At 39.8% G+C, this 23,341-nt stretch overlaps 1 protein-coding gene and 1 long non-coding RNA gene across 3 annotated transcripts in view; one reads left to right on the forward strand and one right to left on the reverse strand.

Moving 5' to 3' along the window:
• The window catches only part of RAB18 (RAB18, member RAS oncogene family), a 38,063-nt gene extending 32,289 nt beyond the window's left edge, over positions 1-5,774 (reverse strand). For both annotated transcript variants that reach the window (XR_002524208.2, XM_003903494.5), the window contains exons 1-2: positions 5,564-5,774; positions 19-74 (exon numbers count right to left, since the gene is read on the reverse strand). Coding sequence is in view for 1 of the 2 variants with exons in the window: in XM_003903494.5 (XP_003903543.1) it covers positions 19-74; positions 5,564-5,631 (124 nt within the window). In the remaining variant the exon portion in view is untranslated. The remainder of the gene's footprint in view (positions 1-18; positions 75-5,563) is intronic.
• A 160-nt stretch (positions 5,775-5,934) lies between these two features.
• On the forward strand, positions 5,935-22,778 carry LOC108587537. The gene is made up of 2 exons (XR_001906234.2): positions 5,935-6,023; positions 22,344-22,778. It is a non-coding gene; the product is annotated as an uncharacterized LOC108587537 (long non-coding RNA).
• The last annotated feature ends 563 nt before the right edge of the window (positions 22,779-23,341 follow it).

Raw genomic sequence — 23,341 nt, forward strand, 5'->3', positions numbered from 1 at the left:
TTTTAAACACAGGCTTACCTATTGTTGCTGCAAGTTCTGGATCAAATGTATCATCTGTGAACCTCAAGAGCAGGCTGAAAGAGATATTAAAAAGACAGGTTGGGAACCTGAATTTTCTCATCATATGATAAATGTGTTCATGACTATTTGGTCACACATTATTAGATGCAGATAATAAATGATGTAGGCCTTCTCTTAGAGCAGGTATACACAGAAAAATTAAATTACTAGAGCAGGTATACACAGAAAAATTAAATTACTAGAAAGGCAATTCAAAAATCCCAAGAGCAAGGTAGTTTACTATTAAATATATTCCCCACGGTCTCCTACACAATCCCCCAAGTACAAAAGGTGGGGGTTTTTGTTGTTGTTGTTGTTGTTTAACTGTTCTGGTATGTCCTTCTGAGAAAAATGATACTAACAGCATGTCATGCTTTAACTGACATAGATGAAAAGGGAAAAAATAAAGTCCCTTAGAATGCAACAAACTAGCTTTTAAAAATCTGATTGTGTAATCCACTCTGAATTCAAGCAAAACCAGAAACATATCAAAGCCGAGCATTCTGTAACACGCAGTATGGCTACTACCTAAGAGAAGATACAGTAAAAAGAGAGGTAAAAAGAAAGATCACACGACAGAGTAGGTAGACTCGGGCAAACACCAGGTAGAGTGTATAAAACCAAGTAGGCAACTGGAGGCTACTGGAGGCTTTTAAAGAAGTTATGACAAATACTGCTCTTTGTTTTAAAATGTTAATACTAACAAAAAATAGAAGAAAATCAACGGAAGACAACTGCCAAGGTTATGGCAAGAGAGAACGAAGGACTAAACCTAGGAAATGATAAGAAACCAGAAAGGAGGGATAAAAGATAAAGACGCCTAGGGATAAAAAGGGATAAAAAGCTAAAGATGCCAGATTAGAAGGGTACTCTAAGATTTTACATCTTCCAGAATTATTTTACTTACTACGAAGCAGAAGTGTCAGTTATTAGAAGCTCTTCAAAAATGAAATCTAAGCTTTTGTTAAAGCCCTTGATTTTAAAGTCATTCAACCTTCCCTCATGTTAACTTCTGAAGTATAAGACTATTCTAATTGACCTGTTTGCATGAATAAAATCAAAGAAACAGCCATCAGGTATCTAAATTATAGAAAAATCTTATGACTTTCTATAGGTTGTGATTATTGCTGGTAGAGGTATGTTTTGTCCATAGAGTTTTTGCAAAATATAATGGCCTCCTGGTAGTTTCCAAACCCACTGTCATTAATTATATTTGAAGGATTAACTCTCCCTTACTGGTTTTGTTTTCTTGTGTTTACCATAAAACCAGCATCACAAAATCAAAGTAAAACAGAAGAGTCAAATTCTAGATTTATCCACCTAACATCTTGACTATATTTACTTACTTGGAACGTAGGTAACAATACTAGTAAGACTCTTAAAGACTACCTATAAAATTTTTCTTTTCTCCCAACATACTCAGTTAACCATAATTTAAGAAAAGATACATAATATCTACATGTGGTCACCACAGAAAATATTACTACAAAAACTTAAGTTAACATTACCTTGTAGACTAGTTGTAATAATATCATAATAATACAATAATGATGATATTGGGTATTATTTACTGAACACATGGCAATGTGCAGACACAAAGTCAGAGGTTTTTCTCTCATAATTGCTAATCCTTAAAAGGCCTTTGTTATTAACAGTACTTCATCAGGAGAGGCAGAGAATTGGTGGCATGGTGTGAAGCAACAAATTTTAATACAGGCTCAGGGTATACATCAGATCTTAGACAGGGGTACCCTGGTAGCCCAAAAAGTATTCTAAATTCTATGTATGTCTTTTTCTAGGCAGAGAGTCCATTTCTCTATTAGACTTTGAAAGGGGAAGAGAGTTCATTTCTCTATTAGATATTGAGAGGAACTGACAATCTCAAAATAATTAAGAACCCTTTTTTTTTTTTTTTTTTTTTTTTAGAGACAGGGTCTCACTCTGTCACCCAGGCTGGAATGCAGTAGCACAACTGCAGCTCACTAATCCTCCCACCTTAGACCCCCAAGTAACTGGCACGACAGGTGTGCATCACCACGGCTGGCTTATTTTTTTATTTTTATTTTTTTAGAGGCATGGTCTCGTTATGTTGCCCAAGCTGGTCTCGAACTCCTGGCCTCAAGAGATCCTCCTGTCTCAGCCTCCTGAGTAGCTAGGATTATAGAATGAGCCACTGCACCATTCTTATAGTATTGTATATTTACACACTCATATTTTCAAAGTTAAAAGAGCAAAATGTTTCCCATGCAGAAGTAGAGATGGAAGGAGTAACTATCGCCATGGCACTTAGATGCGACCAAATTTATAATAAACAGTGTGATTATGACTAATCTGCATTTTTTAAATTTACAAATGAAATTCACCAAAAAAAAAAACAAAATGGGAAGGCAAGGGGCATAGGAGGGACAGCAATTTAGATAATAGGTCTCTCTAATCCCTTTCAGTTCTCAATACGTTCTGCTACTCTTTCCCTCACCAGGCCTAGCCACAGAATCCTAGTCTTATACATTTAGGGTCTGAGAGGTTTCTATTCCAACCCCCTCACTTTTGAAATGAAGGCCTACAGCATTCAAGTATTACACACAAGGTCACACAAGTGGCAGCCCCAGTTTCATAATCGTGATCTCCTGACTACTATCACATACCCTTTACACTCTCACACTATGAAATACACTAGAAAGTAATCCACTAATTCGGATTAAACATATCCTTTGTTTTCCCCCAACAACACAAGTGCTATCTCACTTCCACTAGCTCCAGCTCTGTAATGAAACAGAAACCAACTTGGTTAAAACAATCCTTTAAGATCATATCCACGACAAACGTTTTTGTACTAATTCACTTTAAAAGGCATAGACTTCTATTTTGGTAGAGTCATTTATTCTCATCTTATCCAGAAACATAAGTGTTCAAGATTGCTTTCCATAGCATATCACATAGGCAAATAATGTATATCCAGCTAGACAAATAAGACAACTTTCTCACTATATGTAATCCTTTCACGAAAGAAACAAAGTGTCAAAATCTTGCTGGGAGCAGTTGATAATCCATTGCCACGTATTGAGGAAAAAGTTTAAAACAGATTAGGCCCATGGTAAATGTGTTTCGGTGACATGAACTAGGGAGACTGATAAATCCACTTAACAGGCCTTACTCTACAAGGAGAACCTTGGTTGGGTGTCATTGCTCGTGTCTGTAATCCCAGCAATTTAGGAGTATGAGGCAGGAGGTTGGCTTGAGCCCGTGTGCTTGAGACCAGCCTGGGCAACATAGGAAAATCCCATCTATGAAAAAAATTTTAGAAGTAGGGCCGGTTGTGGTGGCTCATGCCTATGTTCCTAGCACTTTGGGAGGTCAAGGCAGGAGAATCTGTTGAGCTCAGGAGTTCGAGACCAGCCTGGGCAACACAGTGAGTCCTCCTCTCTATAAAAAATAAAAAACACTAGTCAGGCATGGTGACTTGTGCCTATAGTCCAGCTACTCAGAAGGCTGAGGTGGGAGGATCATTTGAGCCCAGGAGATTGAGACTGCAGTGAGCTATGATCATGCCACTGCACTCCAGTCTAGGTGACAGAACAAGACCCTGTCTCAAAAAAACAGCTGGTAGAGCAGAGGCGTTTTGTTTATATACTCCAGTTAACATTCCAGAAAATTTTAACACGCCCTAACTTGTCATCCATGCAATACATTTAGAAAAAGTGCTAACAGACCATGTATTGGGTTGAACTACATGAAATGACAGTCAACCATTCTCGACTTCAAAAACACTCATTTCATATGACTGAACTTAAATGAGAACCATGTCTCAAGGAAAAAAGGAGAAAAGAAAAAGAAAGATCACAAGGCTATGAAATTCCTATTAAGACAATGTTTACATTAACTTTTTAACCCTCAAATATGCATGTGTAATAATAGATGATCACGTAAATAATTTTACTCATCCCTTTTACACACACACAGACAAATCATGCTGGTTTGCTAATTCATAGTATTTCATTATTCTATTCCTTGGTATGTGCAAATCCTTCATTCCAGTAGACACAGAGTACATTACATGAGGAACACTATGAAAACGTGTTGTCAAACTGGTGGCTCATGCCAGTAATCCTAGCACTTTGGGAGGCCGAGGTGGGCGGATCACAAGGTCAAGATCGAGACCATAGCCTGGCCAACATGGTGAAAATCCATCTCTACGAAAAGTACAAAAGTTAACTAGGCATAATGGTGCCCGCCTGTAGTCCAAGCTACTGGGGAGGCCTATAGTCCAGAATCGCTTGAACCCAGGAGGCGGAGGCTGCAGTGACCCGAGATGGCGCCACTGCACTCCAGCCTGGCAATAGAGCGAGACTCCGTCTCAATAAATAAATAAATAAATAATATCAGAATATATTACATAAGTTTTCACATTCTGAAGAAGCTTTTAAAAAGTAAGACTTTACGAAGTGACTTTTACAAGTTATTTGAGGAGAGCTTTCATTCTAGCTTGTAGAATGAAGGCTACTTCAATTTATGAAATATAAAAAATCATTTGAAAGATATGTGTATCAGAAGGTATAGCTAAAATATGAAACTGATTACAGCCCCCGGAGTGTAAATGCGGTTTAAGGATCAGGACGGCCTTGAACATAACCTACTCATAATCAGAAGGCAAGAATGACATCACCTGGAGAACTCTGTTCCAAGACCTGGATGAAATCACAACCCTCTAGCAACATCCACCTAGATCCATGTCTTACCTTATACTCAACTCCACTGTCAATATTATTTTCCCCAAGGAAAAAAGTCAAAAATGAAAAGACAACACTAATCTTCTGTCTCCATAGGATGTGGGAAAATGAGAAATAACAACTACATTTTATTTTCAAAGGTGACCCACGGCTGAAGCACTCAGACCTTACACTAAAGCGAAATTTTCCAGCAGTCACAAGATCCAGGAGTTCTTCCACAGCCGACTAATAAAAAAGTAAAAGAAGCGACATTAAGCTGCGCCCAAACAGGCCAGGAATGGGACCTAAGGCGTCACGAAACTTCCCGAGGACATTATGTATTTAGAGAAGGCCCCACAGAAACCCTCAAGTGGGAAAGTTATGTCTCCCGGGTCTCGGGGTGACAGGCAGCCTGAACCCCGAAGAGTTCGAGGCAAGGCGCCCCCCGGCCAGATTCGGGCCCAAACCAGCCCGCCACGCCCTGAGCTCCGCGCAGCAAACCGGCCGGCGGAGCGGCGGCCCTCCGAATGGTGTTTTCTCGGCGCCACAGGAGGGAGAGCGACTCAGAGAACTTGGGCCTGGCAGAGGCCGGGAACCAGCCGCGCGGGTGGGGCGAGGGGAGGAGAAGCCGCGGGAGAGCGCAGCCCAGAGGCCGAGGAGGGCGCAAGTGGAGCCGGCCCGAGCCCGGCCCGCGCCCGCCGCCGCAGTTTACAGTTCCCGTCGCGGCCCAGGAGACAGCAGCCACCGGGACAGAAAGAGCCCAGTCACCCTCGTCACGACCCGCACGCCCGCCTCACCTGGACTTGCCCACCCCACTCTCGCCGATGATGAGGATCTTCAGGGTCGTCAGCACGTCCTCGTCCATCCTGACCCCGCTCCGCTCCGACCCCAGCTGGCCGCCCCGGTGCGCCTCTCAGCCCTTCAGCAGAGTGAGCTGCTGCGCATGCGCATCGCTCCACGGCTGCCACCTTCCTTTCACACCGGGTGTTCAGGCTGCCGAAGCCCTGGACGCCCCAGTTCCGCCTTGAGGTAGCTCCACGGCTGCGCAACCCAGAATCCCCGGCGTTTTTCCGGACTGCGTGTTCCTCCCCTGCGCAAGCGCAGGTGGGGAGAGCTGTGTGTGACTTCGTTGGCTTCTTTATGAGGTCTAGCTCCGCCCCAACCTCAACCTAACCCTCCTGTCGAGTCAGTGGGAGGACTGTCAGGAGAGTATCAAGCTATTTTATTTCAGCAGCTGCTCATAACAGCTGCACTGCGGTGGGTAAAGCACTGTGCTTGAAGCAGATTATCTTAAATTTAGGTCTACCTCTACCTTATAACTGCCTGTCATACTACCCGGCTTTCTGAGCCTTTCTTCATCTCTGAGAGACACAGTAACACTTCTTAGAACATCTGCTTCTTATTGTTATGAAGGTTAAATGAGTTAACTTGTGAAGACATTTTTTTTTTTTTTTTTTTTGAGACGGAGTCTCGCTCTGTCGCCCAGGCTGGAGTGCAGTGGCCGGATCTCAGCTCACTGCAAGCTCGGCCTCCCGGGTTCACGCCATTCTCCTGCCTCAGCCTCCCGAGTAGCTGGGACTACAGGCGCCTGCCACCTCGCCCGGCTAGTTTTTTTTTTTTTTGTATTTTTTAGTAGAGACGGAGTTTCACCGTGTTAGCCAGGATGGTCTCGATCTCCTGACCTCGTGATCCACCCATCTCAGCCTCCCAAAGTGCTGGGATTACAGGCTTGAGCCACCGCGCCCGGCGTGAAGACATATTGTTAACCAAAGCGCTCTATAAAAGGTGTGATCAGGTATTAACTTGCTGGCTTCCCCTCTGTTAGAGTGGAGAGCACCCTCCACACCCTAATTCATCTTGAAATGGAGGCCTAGACTTCAGGTAGGTCAAGTGCATTACTTCTGGCGGTGCAACTTCAAGCCAACTCTTCTCATAAGAACTGCTACACCCACACTGCAGGAAGTGTATGTCTACACCTTGCCTCCTGCATTAAGTTGTAAATCTTAGTGAAGACACCAAACCTCATTCATAATACTTAGCACAGTGCCTGGTACATGGCAGGCACTCAATAAACCTCAGTTCTCTTGTCTGATTTCCTTGTACCTGCAGCTAATGTCATATACAATAGATATTTGATTAAAGACTACATATAAATAAAATTTCAAATGTTAAGAAATTAATTTGTTAAATAGCTGGAAAAGCCCTTTCAAAAGATATCTAAATGGCTTCACCTCCTTCAGGTCTTTGCTCAACTGTTGCATTCTTAAAGAGGCCTTCCCTGTCCATTCTACTGAAATATGCAAATCCCTCCAGCATTCTCTAGACCTCTTTACATTGTTTTTTCTGCATAGGACTTAACCACTCTCTGATACACTATATATTTTACTACTTTATTAGAAGTCTCATGAAGGCAAGGATTTTTTATTTTGTCTACTGGTACGTCTTCAGTATCTAGAGTACTTCCTGGCACATAATGTGTGCGAAATAAATGTATCCTGAATGAATTAATCGAATGAATGTTGTAGAGTCCATTCCTAACCTTAGAGAATAATGTCAATGAAACAACCTCCCCTTCTCATCAAATAGCCCTTGAAATTTCAGTCAAGTCTATCTAGCTTACTTTTCATCACGACAAAAAGACCTTATTTATGAGGTTCACAGTATTGTCAAGCTCTCCTGCCGTGGGGTCCCCAGATCCCTAGAAATTCCTGAAAACCTTTCAGGGGGTTGCAAGATCAAACTATTTTCATAGTTAATATTTTTTATGCACATTCTCTAATGATAATATAATGGAGTTTTCCAAAGGCTATATACTAATAACATGTAATAGCAAAACAGATTGAAGGCAGAACAAGATATGTGAACTTAATGGTTTTCTATTATATTAAGCCAGATATTAAAGGGATTTCCTAAAATGTAAAACATTGCCACTGTTCTCAATTTTTTTGTTTTGGTTATTTTCATAAATATTTCTATTAACTGGTAATAGGTTTATTATTGTTTTTACGTAAATTAACATGTTTAAAATTTTCTCAGCTTTAATTTCTAGTAGGATAAATAAGAGATGTAATCTCTTTGGGGTTCTTATAATCAAAAGCTCTTTCAGGTCTTCAATAGTTTGTAAGATATACAATAATTTGTACAACCAAAAAGTTTGAGAACCATTGCACGGTACTATTCACACCAAGATAAATACAAAAACAAAAACTTCATCAATAAATCCAGGGCGATCTCTTGCAACCTGTAATACTGTTGACAGACTTTGGCAATATCATTTTCTCTTGGATTTCCTCCATCTCTTGGCCATTTTCTCTCTTTCTTTTACTTTTCTTTTCTTTTTTCTTTTTTTCTTTTTTTTTTTTTTTTTAAGAGATGGGATAGTGCTATGCTGCCCAGGGTGGTCTCTAACTTCTGGGCTCAAGAAGTAATCCTCCTATCTCAGCCTTTGAGTAGCTGGAACTGCAGGCATGCATCACCACGCCTAACTAATTTTTTTAAGTTTTTTAGAGATGGAGTCTTGCTATGTTGCTGGTCTCAAACTGCTGGGCTCAAGCAATCCCCTTGCCTCAGCCTCCTGAATTACTGAAATTACAGGCATGCACCACCTCTTGGTTATTTCTCGGTTTGTTTTTTTTTCTGTGATCTTCTTGCTCATTTTTTAAACAATTTTGTCTTTAGGATTTTAGCCTGGTTTTATCTTCTTGCTCTACTTCCACTGTCCCCAGTTGCCTTCTTGGCTTCTTCCTCCCCAAATGTATATCTCTGGCTGAGATTTTTCTCCTGAGGTTCAGGCCAACATACACAACTGCCAAGACATCCCTACATGGGGGCTGGCAATAAACAGATGTATGTAAAAGACATAAGGAATAATTGTCCCATGCTTAGTGAAGGAGAGGGAAAAAAGGGAAAGAAAAACATCAAACATTTCTCCAAATGTTTCAAGCCTCAGCACTACCAATCCAAGAGAAAACCCAAGATAGAAACAAGAAGGAATATGAGCTTCGTTTCAGCCGTAGTGAATTTTATGTAAAGGTGAACCTTGAAGGCAAAATTTTTCAGAACTCTTTTAGAGCAGTGGTTCCAAGATTCAGGGCAGAGAGCAAGACACTAAAAAAATGAACCAAGGAGATGGCATTCCTAACCAACGATTTGGCCTAGGTGTTCTGTTCTATATGGTGTTATCCTTACATCCCTGGAAAACAGCCAAATCCTTTCTTAGGTTTCAGACATACCTGACTGCCCTTTCCCCTGTGGATCCATCTTCTAGTATTAATTATTTTTACCATACTCCAAATATATGATCACCTCATAAAGAAATGTCTATGGCAATATTCTTAAGACCTGAAGTTTGGGATGAGCAATGAGCAAGCCCAGTACATAGGAAGAAATTGAAATGGCGATACCCCTTGGAGATGTGATGGAGAAGGCCCATCACACGTTGCTGTCAGTGACATTCCTACAGCGGGCAGCCCCAGAGATAGACAACAGATGACAGATAAAAACAGATTCAGGCCATTGACTTTTCTCCACCCTTAGTAATCGCATCAGTAATGAAGAGAAGAGAAATGCTGCTTGGAGAACTCACATTCTGTGAACAGGTACCAGCATGAGCACTGTGACTCATGGCTTATGTAGGACTGCTTGGGTCCAAGTGTAACAGGCGTCTGTGGCTGCAGTTTAGGAGTTTAGTGAGCGAAGTCATACAGCATTGCCACCTCCGCCCCCAGCTCCATTGTCCCTGGCTGAGCTAAGGTTCCAAAACTACCCTTACCCTCTCCAGGTACTGCTTCTCCTTGCCTCGGTTGGTATACACAGGAGCTTTGGTATGCAGTCACGGCAGAGTTTACCTTTTGTTGTTGTTGTTGTTGTTGTTAGAGATAGGGTCTCACTATGTTTCCCAGGCTGGACTCTAAACTCCTGGGCTCAAAAGATCCTCTTTTCTTAGCCACCCAAGTGGTTGGGACTTCAGGCACATTTCACCATACCTGGTTTAAAGAGGAGTTCATTTCATTGTTTAATTATGTGGGTGAAGACTTGGGGATTAGAGAGAGGGGTTAGAAGTAAAGTCTGTGGAAGAGGTAGCTGAAATGTCATTTTGACCACTTGGGTGGGGTTTTAGCCCTATGATTAGAAGGGTCAGGGTCAAAAGCTGGAGTAGCTGCTTTAGGCTTGCAGGCTGACACAAGCAGTGCTGTCTGAGGGTCCATGGGACAGGATAGCTGGGGCTGAGAAGAAGGTCATTGCACTGTTTTTTCCATTTGACCCCAGACCCTTTTCCAACCTTCTCTGTTACAATCTGTATAATATCACCTTCTACCAAGGAACTTATTTTACAGCAGAAGTGTGGCTGTGGGTTCAGGCATGCCCTTGGACTTCACTGGTGTTATCACCAGACCCCACCTCAGGAAGCAGCTACTATGATAGACAATGGGATGGTCCAATGCCCACTCAGTTACAGTGCCAGCAGGGAGATAATATTCTGTCAGGTTGCACTGCTGCTCTACAGGATGTAGTAAAAACTTTAAACTTGCAACCTACAAATGATGCTGTTTTCCTAATAAAATTCAGAGTCGATGAGGAGTATCTGACCTCCTGGGTCTATATTACATGTTCCTCTTATGTGACTCCCCAAGCTGACCCCAGCACTCAGTGGGCTATGGTAACACTATTTTCTGCCTTTGCTTCCTCAGATCTAGGGTGGAAAAGGCTGCCTACCGAAGTTAATCTCTAGGTTCCTCTTTTCCTGGTGCCCTAACCTGACCATGCTGCTGTAAACAGTCTTTTGGTTATACTCCATACTCTCTTGAGACATCTGAGTTAGATTTTGTTTCATGCTGGGACCCTGACTAACCATTCTATTCATTTACTCATTGACCTGAGCACCCAAAGCTCACTTCCTTGGAAGAATTAAGAGACAGCATCTTCGGCACAAACAGTGTTTTCAGGAAAGTTACCATCAACAATGATGATGAAACTTTTTTTTTTTTTTTTTTTTTGAGACAGTCTCACTCTGTTGCCCAGGCTGGAGTGCAGTGGCGCGATCTCGGCTTACTGCAAGCTCTGCCTCCCGGGTTCACGCCATTTCCCTGCCTCAGCCTCCCGAGTAGCTGGGACTACAGGCGTCCACCACTATGCCCGGCTAATTTTTTGTATTTTTAGTAGAAACGGGGTTTCACCATGTTAGCCAGGATGGTCTTGATCTCCTGACCTCATGATCTGCCCGCCTCAGCCTCCCAAAGTGCTGGGATTACAGGCGTAAGCCACCACGCCTGGCCAATGAAACGTTTTGAAGAGGCAGTTTTCTCACTATGTTCCCAGGCTGGGGTGCAGTGGCTCTTCACAGGAAGGATCATAAAGAACTGCAGCCTCTAATTCCTGGGCTCAAAGGATCCTCCCACCTTAGCCTCCCCAGGAGCTGGGACTATAGGTGCATGCCACCATGCCCAGCTATGATTATGCAACTTTAAGAGGCTTTGTGGGCAAGAGACATCAATCCATGATAGCATGAGCAGGAGGAAAAGATGGCAGAGTCAATATGATAAAAGCCTGGGATCCACATAAATAGTCAACTGATCTTTGACAAGGGGGCAAAGGCGATACAATGGATAGGAAATAATCTTCTCAACAAATGGTGCTGGAAAAACTGGAGAGTCACATGTGAAAAAATGCATCTAGAAACAGACCTTACACTTTTCACAAAAACTAACTCAAAATGGATTACGGACCTAATGTGCGACACAGAACTATAAAGCTCCTAGAAGATGTCATAGGAGAAAATCTAGATAACCTTGAGTATGGCAATGACTTTTTAGATACAACACTGAAGACGTTTCATGATCCGTGAAAGAAACTGACAAGCTGGACATAATTAAAACTTTAAAAATTTTCTCTGAGAAAGACAATGTTAAAAGAATCAGAAGACAAGCTACAGACTAGGAGAAAATATTTGTAAAAGATGCCTCTGCCAAAAGACTGCTATCCAAAATGTACAAAGAAACCTTAAAACTCAATAATATGAAAACTAACAATCTAACCAAAAACTGGACCAAAGACCTTAAGAGATACCTCACCAAAAAAGATGCACAGATGGCAAATACGTTTATGAAAAGATGCTCTAAATCATATGTCATTGGGGAAATAAAAATTAAGAAAACAATGAGATACCACTACACACCTATTAGGATGGCCAACATCCAGAACACTGACAACACCAAATGCTGAGTAGGATATGGAGCAACAGGAACTCTGATTCATTGCTGGTGGAAATGCAAAATGGCACAGCAACTTTGGAAGTCAGTTTGATGGTTCCTTATACTACTACATTTACAGACTCTTACCATGCAATTCAGCAAATGTGCTCCTTGGTATTTACCCAAAGAAGTTAAAAATATATGTCCACACAAAAACCTGCCCTCCTATGTTTGTAGCAGTTTTATTCACAATTGCCAAAACTTGGAAGCAACCAAGATATCCTTCAGTAGGAAAATGGATACATTAACTGTGTTCGAGCCAGAGAATGGAATATCATTCAGCATGGAAAAGAAATGAACTAACAAGTCATGAAAAGACATGGAGGAAACTTAAATGCATGTTACTCAGTGAAAGAAGCCAATCTGAAAAGTCTGCATATTATATAATCCCAACTATATTACATTCTGGAAAAGATACAACTATAGACACAGTAAAAAGATCAGTGGTTGGTAGACGTTAGTAGGGAGGAAGGGATGAATAGGCATAGAATAAAGGATTTTTTTAGGTCGGCGAAACTACTTTCCATGATACTATAATAGTGGATACATATCATATACATTTATTCAAACCCATAAAATGTACAACAGCAAGAGTAAGCCCTAATATATACTGTGGTCTTTGGGTGATAATGATGTGTCAATGTAACTCCATAAATTATAACAAATATAACACTCTGATGGGGAAGGATTTCTTTTTTTTTTGTATTATTAGTAGAGACGGGGTTTCATCATGTTAGCCAGGATGGTCTCAATCTCCTGACCTTGTGGTCCACTCACCTCAGCCTCCCAAAGTGCTAGGATTACAGGGGTGAGTCACTGCTCCTGGCCTACTGTCTATTGTCTTTGTCTAATTTTGGTATTTTATGCTGACATCATAAAATTGGTTGGGAAGTCTTTTCTTCACTATTTTCTAAAAGAGATTTAGGAAAATTGACCTAAATTCAAACTTAACTCTTCCTTAAGTGTTTGTAAAATTTACCAGTGAAAGCATCTGGGCCTGGTGCTTTATGTTTTGGAAGGTTATTTGTTATTGATTTAATTTCTTTAGAAGTTGCATGGAATTGGTTTTATTCCTTCTTTATATGTTTGGTAGAATTTACCGGCAAAACTATTTGAGCCTGGAGATTTCTTTTTCAGAAAATTTTCAACGGAGAATTAATGATTTACAATAGTCACAGGACTATTAAATTATCTATTTTATTTTGGTCAGTTTGGGGAGTCTGTGTTTTTTAGAAATTACTCCGGTTCAACTAAGCTGTCAAATTTATGTGAGGGAAGTTGTTTATTATCTTTTTAAAGTATGCAGGGTTATATAGTGATTTCCCCTATTTCTTTCCTGATATTGGTAATTTGGACTTCACATTTTTTGTGTGTGTCACTCCTGCTAGAGATTTATCCAATTTATTGATCTTTTCAAAGAACCAACTTTTAGTTTTATTGACTTTTCTCATTTTTCTGTTTTCAATTTCATTGATATTCTTATCTTTCTTATTTCCTTCTTATTGCTTGATTTTTGTTCTTGTTCCTCCAGTTTTACATAAGGAAGTTTGGTTATTGATTTGAGATCTTTCTTCTAATAAAGTATTTAATGGCAGAAAATTTCCACTAAGCACTCATTTAGCTGCATCCTACAAATTTAAATATGATATATTTTCATTTATTTCATAGATTCCTGTAACTTCCCCCTCTTCCGTTATGGCTGTCTTGTACATTACATCTACATTCATTGAAATCCTCACCAGACATTGTAACCACCCAGTGGGTTCACCTTGCCCGCTGCCTAGACAGAGCCAATTTATCAAGACAGGGGAATTGCAAGAGAGAAAGAGTAATTCACACAGAGCCAGCTGTGCAGGAGACTAGAGTTTTATTATTAATCAAATCAGTCTCCCCAAGCAGCACTCAGCGATCAGAGATTTTAAGGACAACTTAGTTGGTGGGGGGAAGCCAGTGAGCCAGGAGTGCTGATTGGTGTATCAATCTGGGTGGTGCCAGCTGATCCAACAAGTGCAGGGTCTGCAAAATATCTCAAGCACTGATCTTAGGAGCAGTTTAGGGAGGGTCAGAGTCTTGCAGCCTCCAGCTGCATGACTCCTAAACCATAATTTCTAATCTTGTGGTTAATTGGTTAGTCCTGCAAAGGCAGTATAGTCCCTAGGCAAGAAGAAGGTTTGTTTTGGGAAAGGGCTGTTATCCACTTTGTTTTAAACTATAAACTGTAAACTAAGTTCCCCTAAAGTTAGTTCAGCCTATGCCCAGAAAGGAACAAGGATAGTTTAAAGGTTAGAACCAAGATAGATTAGGTTAGATTAGCTCTGTTTCACTGTCTCAGTCATAATTTTGCAAAGGCAGTTTCAACATTGTTAAAATTTTTGCTTTCAAACATATTTAAAGGACTAAAGAAAAAATAATAGCCCATTATATATGCCCATATACCTATCATTTCTGTTGGTTGTCCTTAATTAATAGTTTTCCAAGTATACTTAATCTAAGAATGTCTTCCACTTTTATTCCTGAAACATATTATTTTTTACCAGACATACAATTACGAATTAACAGTTATTTTCTTTCATCACTTGAAAACTGTCTCACTTTTTTCTGGCCCCTATGGTTTCTGAGGAGAACTCCACAGTCATTTGCATCATTCTCTCTGTATAAGTAATGAGCTATTTGTGTCTGATGGCTTTCAAGACTTTTTATTTGTCTTTAGTTCATGGTTACATGTGTCTTGGAATGGGTTTCCTTGGTTTTATCCTATTCAAGGTTTGCTGATTTTCTTAAATCCGTAGGTTTATGTTGTCTGCCAAATTTCAGGATTTTTAGCCAATTTTTTAAATAGTTTTTTTGGCACCACTTTTTCTTCTCTCTTTCTGGTGACATAAAGGTTAAATCTTTTGTTATTGTCGCACAGGTCCCTGAGTCCATGTGGGTGTTTTCATATCTTTTTCTCTGTTACTCAGAGAAATGATCTAATGATCATTTCTATTGAAATTTGTTCACATATACTGGGTCTTTCCTCTGACATCTCTATTTTGCCATTAAGCCCATACAGTGAGTTGGTTTTGTTTTTGTTTTTTTTTAGTTTCAATTACTGTGTTTTTCAGTTCTAAATTTCTATTCAGTTTTTATGGCTGGAATACAGTAGCTATTCACAGGCATGATTATCACACACTACAGCCTCAAACTCCTGGGTCCAAGCAATCCTCCTGCCTCAGCCTCCAGGGTAGCTGAGACTACAGGCATCTGCCACCATACCTAGTAATAATTTCTGTTAAATAAAAACTGTAGGAGGTCACTTTTTTGAACTAAGCTCTTGCTCTAGGCCCCAAAAGACCAGACTAAAAATCAAAATGGAGTCATCCATGCTACAGTTTCATGTCACCAAACCCAAACTAAGTTGTTACCTGACCTTCAGAGAAATCGCAAGAGACATAACAGCAATCTTCAGTCTAACCTTCAATCCATATGATAATGAAGTTTCCTCTACTTAAATCCTTACACAAAAGAAGTAGCCTAAGAAATCTCGACAGTGTTTTCGTGGACAATATCTGTGTCCATAAAGTGGCTGTGCTAATTTATGTTCCCACCAACAATAAGAGTTCCTTTTTCTTCACCACATCCTTGCTAGTTTCCCTTTTCTCCACATCCTTGCCAGTATCTGGGTTTTATTGTCGCTGGTTTTTTGTTTGTTTGTTTTGTTTTGGGGGGGTGTGTGTGTGTGTGTGTCTTAATAGCCATTTAACTGGGGTAAGATAATATCTCATTGTAGTTTTGATTTACATTTCCCTAATGATTTGTGATGTTGAGCATTTTTTCATGTACCTGTTGGTCATTTGTATGCCTGCTTTTGAGAAATATCATTCATGTCTTTTTCCCACTTGCTTATTTTATTTTTTACTATTGAGTTATTTGAGTTCCTTGTACATTCTTGATATTAGTCCCTCGTGGGATGAGTAGTTTGTGAATATTTTCTTCCATTCAACAGGTTGTCTTTTCACTCCGTTGATTGTTTCCTTTGCTGTGCAGAAACTTTTTAGTTTAATATTGTCCTATTTGTTTATTTTTGGTTTTTTGCCTGTGCTTTTGAGGTCCTAGCCATAATATCTTTCCCTACACCAGTGTCCTGCATTATTTCTCCCATGTTTTCTTCTAGCAGCTTTATAGTTTTGGGTCTTGCATTAGTCTTTAATTCATCTTGAGTTGATTTATGTATATAGTGAGAGATGGGTCCAGTTTCATTCCTCTGCCTATGGATATACAATTTTCCAAACACCATTTATTGAAAAGGGTGTCTTTTCCATAATGTATGTTCTTGGCACTTATGTTAAAATTCAGTTTGGCTGTAAATACATGGATTTATTTCTCAGTTCTCCATTTTGTTCCATTGGTCTGTCTGTTTTTATACCAATACCATGCTGTTTTGGTTACTATAACCTTATAATATATTTTGAAGTCAGGAAGTGTGCTTTTAGCTTTGTTCTTTTTGCTCAAGAAAGTTTTGATTATTCAGGCTCTTTTTTGGCTTCACATGAACTTTAAGATTTTTTTTATTTCTGTGAAAAATTATATTGGTATTTTGATAGGGAATGCGTTGAATCTGTAGATTGCTGCAGAATAAAATAAAATAAAATAAACATACATTATGGAAAAGACATCCTCTTCAATAAATGGTGCTAGGAAAATTGTACATCCATATGCAGAGGAATGAAACTGGACCCATCTCTCACCATATACAAAAATCAACTCAAGATGGATCCCATGAGCATGGGATGTCTTGTCTGTGTCCTCTCAAATTTCCATCATCAGTGTTTTGCAGTTTGTCTTTAGAGCTCTTTCACTGCCTTGGTTAAATTTATTCCTAAATATTTTATTTTATTTTGTTTTATTTTATTCTGTAGCTATTGGAAATGAGATTGTTTTCTTGATTGCTTTCTTAGTTCATAATTGGTGTGTAGAAATGCTACTGATTTGTATATGTTGATTTTTTCACCTGTACCTTTAGTGAATTTTTTTTTATCAGATACCAGACTTTTTGAGTGGAAAATCTAAAACTTGAACTTCTTTATGCTCCTGCAATCCCACTACTGGGTATTTATTCAAAGGAAAAGAAATCAGTATATCAAAGGGATGCCTTCACTCTTGTATTTACTGCAGCACTATTCACAATAGCAAAGATACAGAATCAACTTAAGTGTCCATTGACAGATAAATGAATAAAGAAACATGGTACATGTACACGATAGAATACTACCAGCCATAAAAAAGAATGAAATCCTGTCATTTCCAGCAGCATGGATGGAACTGGAGGTCATCATGTTAAGTGAAATACACCAGGCACAGAAAGACAAATATCGAATGTTTTCACCCATATGTGGGAGCTAAAAAAGTTGATCCCAAGGAGGCAGAGTAGAACGATAGATACCAGAGGCAGGGAAGGCTATGTGCTGGGAGTAAGAGAATGAACACAGATTGGTTAATGGAACAAACATACATTTAAATAGAAGGAATAAGGTCTAATGATTGATAGTGGAGTAGGGTGAGTATAGTTAACAACGTATCATATATTTCAAAATAGCTAGAAGAGACAATTTGAAATGTTCTCAAAATATAGAAATGATAATTATTCAAAATTATGGACACCTGAAATATCCTGATTCGATTATCACACATTCTATGCATGTAACAAAATATTACATATACCCAATAAATACATGTGAATATTATATATCAATAAAAAAATTAAAACACACAGCCGGGTGCGGTGGCTCAAGCCTGTAATCCCAGTACTTTGGGAGGCCGAGACGGGCGGATCACGAGGTCAGGAGATCGAGACCATCCTGGCTAACACGGTGAAACCCCGTCTCTACTAAAAATACAAAAAAAAAACTTAGCCGGGCGAGGTGGCGGGTGCCTGTAGTCCCAGCTACTGGGGAGGCTGAGGCAGGAGAATGGCGTGAACCTGGGAGGCGGAGCTTGCAGTGAGCTGAGATCCGGCCACTGCACTCCAGCCTGGGCGACAGAGCCAGACTCTGTCTCAAAAAAAAAAAAAGAAAAAAAAAAAATTAAAACACACAAAGTAGCCTGAAGTAAACTGATATTAACTAATCAGTTATTTTTCTATTGTTCTTTCTCCCTGTCCCAGCCTTACAAGAAAAACAATAGCTTTGAAATAACTAATATGCTTTTTGTTCTTTGCTTCTGCTTTCTGCGGCTCTTCTCTGTCTATAAAGTCAACCTCTTCTGCTCAGCTCATCAGAGCATTTATTCTGTTTTATGGAATGAAGTTTTGCCCTATTCTATAATTGCAATGAAGCTAATTGAAATATTTAAACTTGTCCTACTTTTGTTCTTTGATATTTCAAAATCTGCATCATCTCAGTACTGGAATCTGCTTACTGTCTTTTTGAGTTGTCCCTGATTCTTTGTAAACTGAATAATTTTGGATTATATTCTGAACAGTTTACATGTTATATTATGAGACTTTGAATCTTATTTAAATCCTATGTAGAATGTTTACATTTTGTTTAAGCAAGGAGCTTACCTGATTGGGTTCAGGAAACAAATTTCAACCTACCTTCTTCAATTTTCAACAATATTGCATGGCTATTGGATCTATCCAATGTATGCACTACCCAATGGCCATTTTGGCATAAGAGCAGTCATCTTTGGTATGCTGAATAGGATCAGACCCAATTTTGTGATCTTGGTAATTTGTCCAGGATAGTTACCCCTACCATGCCATGAATGTTCATAACTGAGCCCATGTCCATGGTCATGATAGAGGCAGGAGGCAGACAAATCCATGGCAGACAGAGGCGGGTCCCAGTAAAACCCTACCTTCAAGTCAAAGACAGTCCCGTGTAAATCCTTGCACCGGATTGAGAACCTCTCTTCCCATTTGGTGTGCTTTCCTCGGATTGATTCCCACCCTTCACCTATTTTACATATACCAACCCTTTCCTAATTGGTTTTCTGAACTGTTGTGCCCACCTTTGAGTGGTGCCTTTGTTTTAGCCTTATTTTTTGCATACTCACAAACCAATCAGCACGCATTCCCCATTCTGAGCCCATAAAAGCCCCAGACCCAGTCACACTGAGAGACCGCCAAACTTCAGGTGAAGGATCACCCTCACATCCCCCATCTTCTGAGAGCTGTTCCATTGCTCAGTAAAATTCTTCTCCACCCTCCTCACCCTTCGATTGTCAGAGTAGCCTCATTCTTCTTGGACATGGGACAAGAACTCAGTACCCAACAAATACAGGTACAAAGAAGGCTGTAATACTGTGGCCTTCTGCCCTCTGCCATCAACCCAATTATATTGTCAAAGGAGTATCCATTTAGAAATAGACTGCCTCTCCCTCCACCAAACGAACAATGAGCCAGCCCAGCACCATATCAAAATCTCTTGCCCTACTGTTCTCATGTGAGAGTACTCATGGCAAGTATGCCTATAGCTCCAGTGCACCAGTAGGTGTTGGCAAATACACACTATGGAAAGTCTAGGCCCCTACCTAACTCTCCTACCTACAGCACTTGGAGAGTCAGAGCTTCTCTACTCACAGTGTCAACTGGCTGGAATCTGATCTATGAATCAGGCCAGCTGGCTAGAATCTGCTTCCGGCCTCATTCCTGCCAGCCCCATTGCCTGGGGGCTGTGTCCTGTTCTTTTTCTCTAGTTTTGGGATAATTCTTAGAACAACCTGGCTCTGTGTCTAATACTCCCACTGCTACTGTTCCAAAGCATGCTTGTGTCTTTGTCTTTTAGATTAGGTTCTTCTTGCTGATAAAGTGAACTGAATCTGTCCATGTCTGTTAGTTTTGATCTTTTGTTGATAGGACAATTCTCTCACTTTCTATTTACTATAATTTTTGTATCTGCTTTTTATTTTAATGCATTGACTACCATTTTAGAAAAAATAAAATAATAGTGACAATAACATGCATCACTTTTTTTCTTATTTCTAATTTTAGTGGGAATATCTGTAGAGCTTCACCTATGGTTTGTCATTTCTCATAACTTATTAATGTAATGTATTATGTTGGATCTTGTAATGGATTTTGTTGTATTATTTTATCCTAAGATTTATCTTGATTCATCTTGGTAAGTTATTCCTTTATATACTGTTCAATTACATTTTCTGACATTTCATTTATGAATTTGCATATGTAGGCATATTCCCAAGTGACACCAATTCATGTTTCCCTTTAACTTACTGTCACTTAGATATGGGAGAGCATAGCAGGCACTGTTCTAAGATAATCATTGATATAGTGTACACGCAATTCTTTGTGGAAGACTAGATATCTACTGTTTCTTATTACCCCAAATCTGTTTCTCCTGGTTCAGTTAACACACTCGTATTTTCCTTGAGAAACCTCTCGCTTAATGTCCTTTGAAAGAAGCTGATCTCCTATCTCACCAATTCCAGAGGGTGCCCATTAAAAAGGTCCAGCCTATCAGCTCAGTCCACGCATGAAAATGATGTAATTCAAGGATGGGTACATTACTCAATGGGGTGAAATTCTAGGACTTTTGCAGAAACTTTGAAAAAAGAGAAGTCCATTTTGCAAGAGATGCCAACAGGTTAAGATAGGGCGCTAGAGGTATTAGGAGCCCTCTAGCTACTGAGAATGAAAAACCTAAAAGAGAATAGCACCCAGAGCAAAGAAAGTAACTCCAAAAGCTGGAGACAGCTCCTGGTACCACCACTGGATCCTCTGGATTGAGTCAGACTCACAGCCAGATACTCATAGATCTTTCTGTGACAGGAGCTAGTTTCCCTTTTCAAAGAAAATTATGAAATATTTTAAACATATACATCTATAGGGAATAATATGAATAACCAGTTTTATCAAATGTATTAAGCATCAAACATTATGTTATTAACATGAAGCACTAAACATTAAAGACAATTTCAAGAACCCCCTGTGTGCTCCTCCCTGATACAATCTATTATTTTCCTCTCACCCAGAGGAAAATATGATATGATATGAAAATTGATATGGTTTGGCTGTGTCCTCATTCAAATCTCAACTTGAATTGTATCTCCCAGAATTCCAAAGTGTCATGGAGGGGACCCAGGGGGAGGTAATTGAGTCATGGGGTCAAGTCTTTCCCATGTTATTCTCATAACAGTGAATAAGTCTCACAAGATCTGACGGGTTTATCAGGGGTTTCCACTTTTTCTTCTCCCTCATTTTCTCTTGCTGTCATGATGGCAGCCTCTCGCCATGATTCTGAGGTCTCCCCAGCCATGTGGAGCTGTAAGTCCAATTAAACCTCTTTTTCTTCTCAGTCTTGGGTATGTCTTCAGCATGAAAATGGACTAATACAATAATTACTGTCATAAATTCAGTGTTTGTCATGCCTATACATGATGTTATATTTTTACCTACTTATTTATGCATCCTCAAACTTAACAGAATTTAATATTTTATTATTTTATCAAATTATACAAATACTTCTGCAATTTGCCTTTTTCATCCAGGGGGTTTAACTATGTTTTGGGGGTTTAACTATGTTGAGAGATGTAGCTGTAGTTCATTTAAAGTGCTGTATTCTATGGCTGTGATAAAAAAGTAAAAAAAAATAGTAGATGTTGGCATGGATGTGGTGAACAGGGAACACTTCTACACTGCTGGTGGGAATGTAAACTAGTACAACCACTATGGAAATCAGTGTGGAGATTCCTTAAAGAACTAAAAGTAGAACTACCATTTGATCCAGCAATCTCACTACTGGGTATCCACACAGAGGAAAAGAAATTATACGAAAAAGATACTTGCACACACATGTTTATAGCAATTGCAAAAATGTGGAACCAACCCAAGTGCCCATCAATCAACTAGTGGATAAGGAAACTGTGGCATATATATATATGATGGAATACTACTCAGCCATAAAAATGAATGAATTAATGGCATTCACAGTGACCTGGATAAGATTGGAAACTATTATTCCAAGTGGAGTAACTCAGGAATGGAAAATCAAACATCGTATGTTCTCACTCATAAGTGGGAGCTAAGCTATGAGGGTGTAAAGCCTTAAGAATGACTTTGGGGACTCAGGGGGAAAGAGTGGGAAGGGGTTGAGGAATAAAAGACTACAAGTAGGGTGCAATGTATACTGCTCAGGTGATGGGCACACCAAAATCTCACAAATCACCACTAAAGAACTTACTCATGTAACCAAACACCACTTGTTCCCCAATAACCTATGGGAAATTTAAAAATACAAAAATAAAAATAATAAAAATAAAGTGTTGTATTCTATATTCCAGAAAGCTATGTATTCATCAGTTCTTTCACTCTCTGGTGTTTCTGTAGGTGATCAAAATATGCAACCCCAAAATATATCACTTTGGCATATGGATTATTTTGAGCTGAAAGTATTTGAGATCCAACAGATGCAGAAAGGATCCTTCCCAGAGCTAAAAGCAGAAGCTTTTCAGAAATGAAGATTGCCATAAGTCCCCTTTCCTGGAGAAGTTTTATCGCCATGAAGAAGATCGAAAGTGGGTGTCAAGACGGACCTTCACAAACAAATCCTGTTCCATTTGCTTCCCCCATATATTTACCTTCCCATAATTTTCAGACCTTGAAAGCCTAAAGCCTCTTCCTTTGTTTTCTCCATAAATTTATTGCCCTTTGTTAAGATGTTATATAACCCCAGATTCTAACCACCCCTTTGAATTACTTATCACTGGGTTTCTCTTGCGTGTTTGCATGCTGCATATGGTAATAAACTATGTTTTCCTCTTGGTCATCTGTCTTTCATCAGTCTAATTCACAGGTCCCCAGTTAGAGAATGTAGGAAGATAAAGAAAATTAAGGTTTTCTTCCTCCCCTACATTTCCAATGTGTTGACAGTATACTCTCTTATCCTTTAAGCCAGATTACATTTGGGTTCCCCTTACTTGCCAACCAAAGAGTGCTGACTGGCCCATTCAGAAAATCTCTAAAAACTCCCAATATTACTCTCCCTTCAAGGAGCCTAAAATCCCTGACATTAGAGTCAATCCTGGCTGAGGCACTGTATTTGGAAAACTCTCATAGAGTGAAGGTATGATCCAGGAAGAACCAAAGATGAACTCATCAGATTTTGCACAGACCATAGAACTGTTGCTATTTAGGAGCTAGGCAGCTATCTCCTAAAACAAGACAGGGCCCTGGGTGAAGAGCAATAGATAACTACTTTTTTTTTTTGAGACAGAGTCTCACTCTGTCACCCAGGCTGGAGTGCAGTGGCACGATCTTGGCTCACTGCAACCTCCACCTCCCAGGTTCAAGGGATTCTCCTGCCTCAGCCTCCTGAGTAGTTGGGA

This window comes from Papio anubis, chromosome 11, assembly GCF_008728515.1.
Source record: "Papio anubis isolate 15944 chromosome 11, Panubis1.0, whole genome shotgun sequence".
NCBI lineage: Eukaryota > Metazoa > Chordata > Mammalia > Primates > Cercopithecidae > Papio > Papio anubis.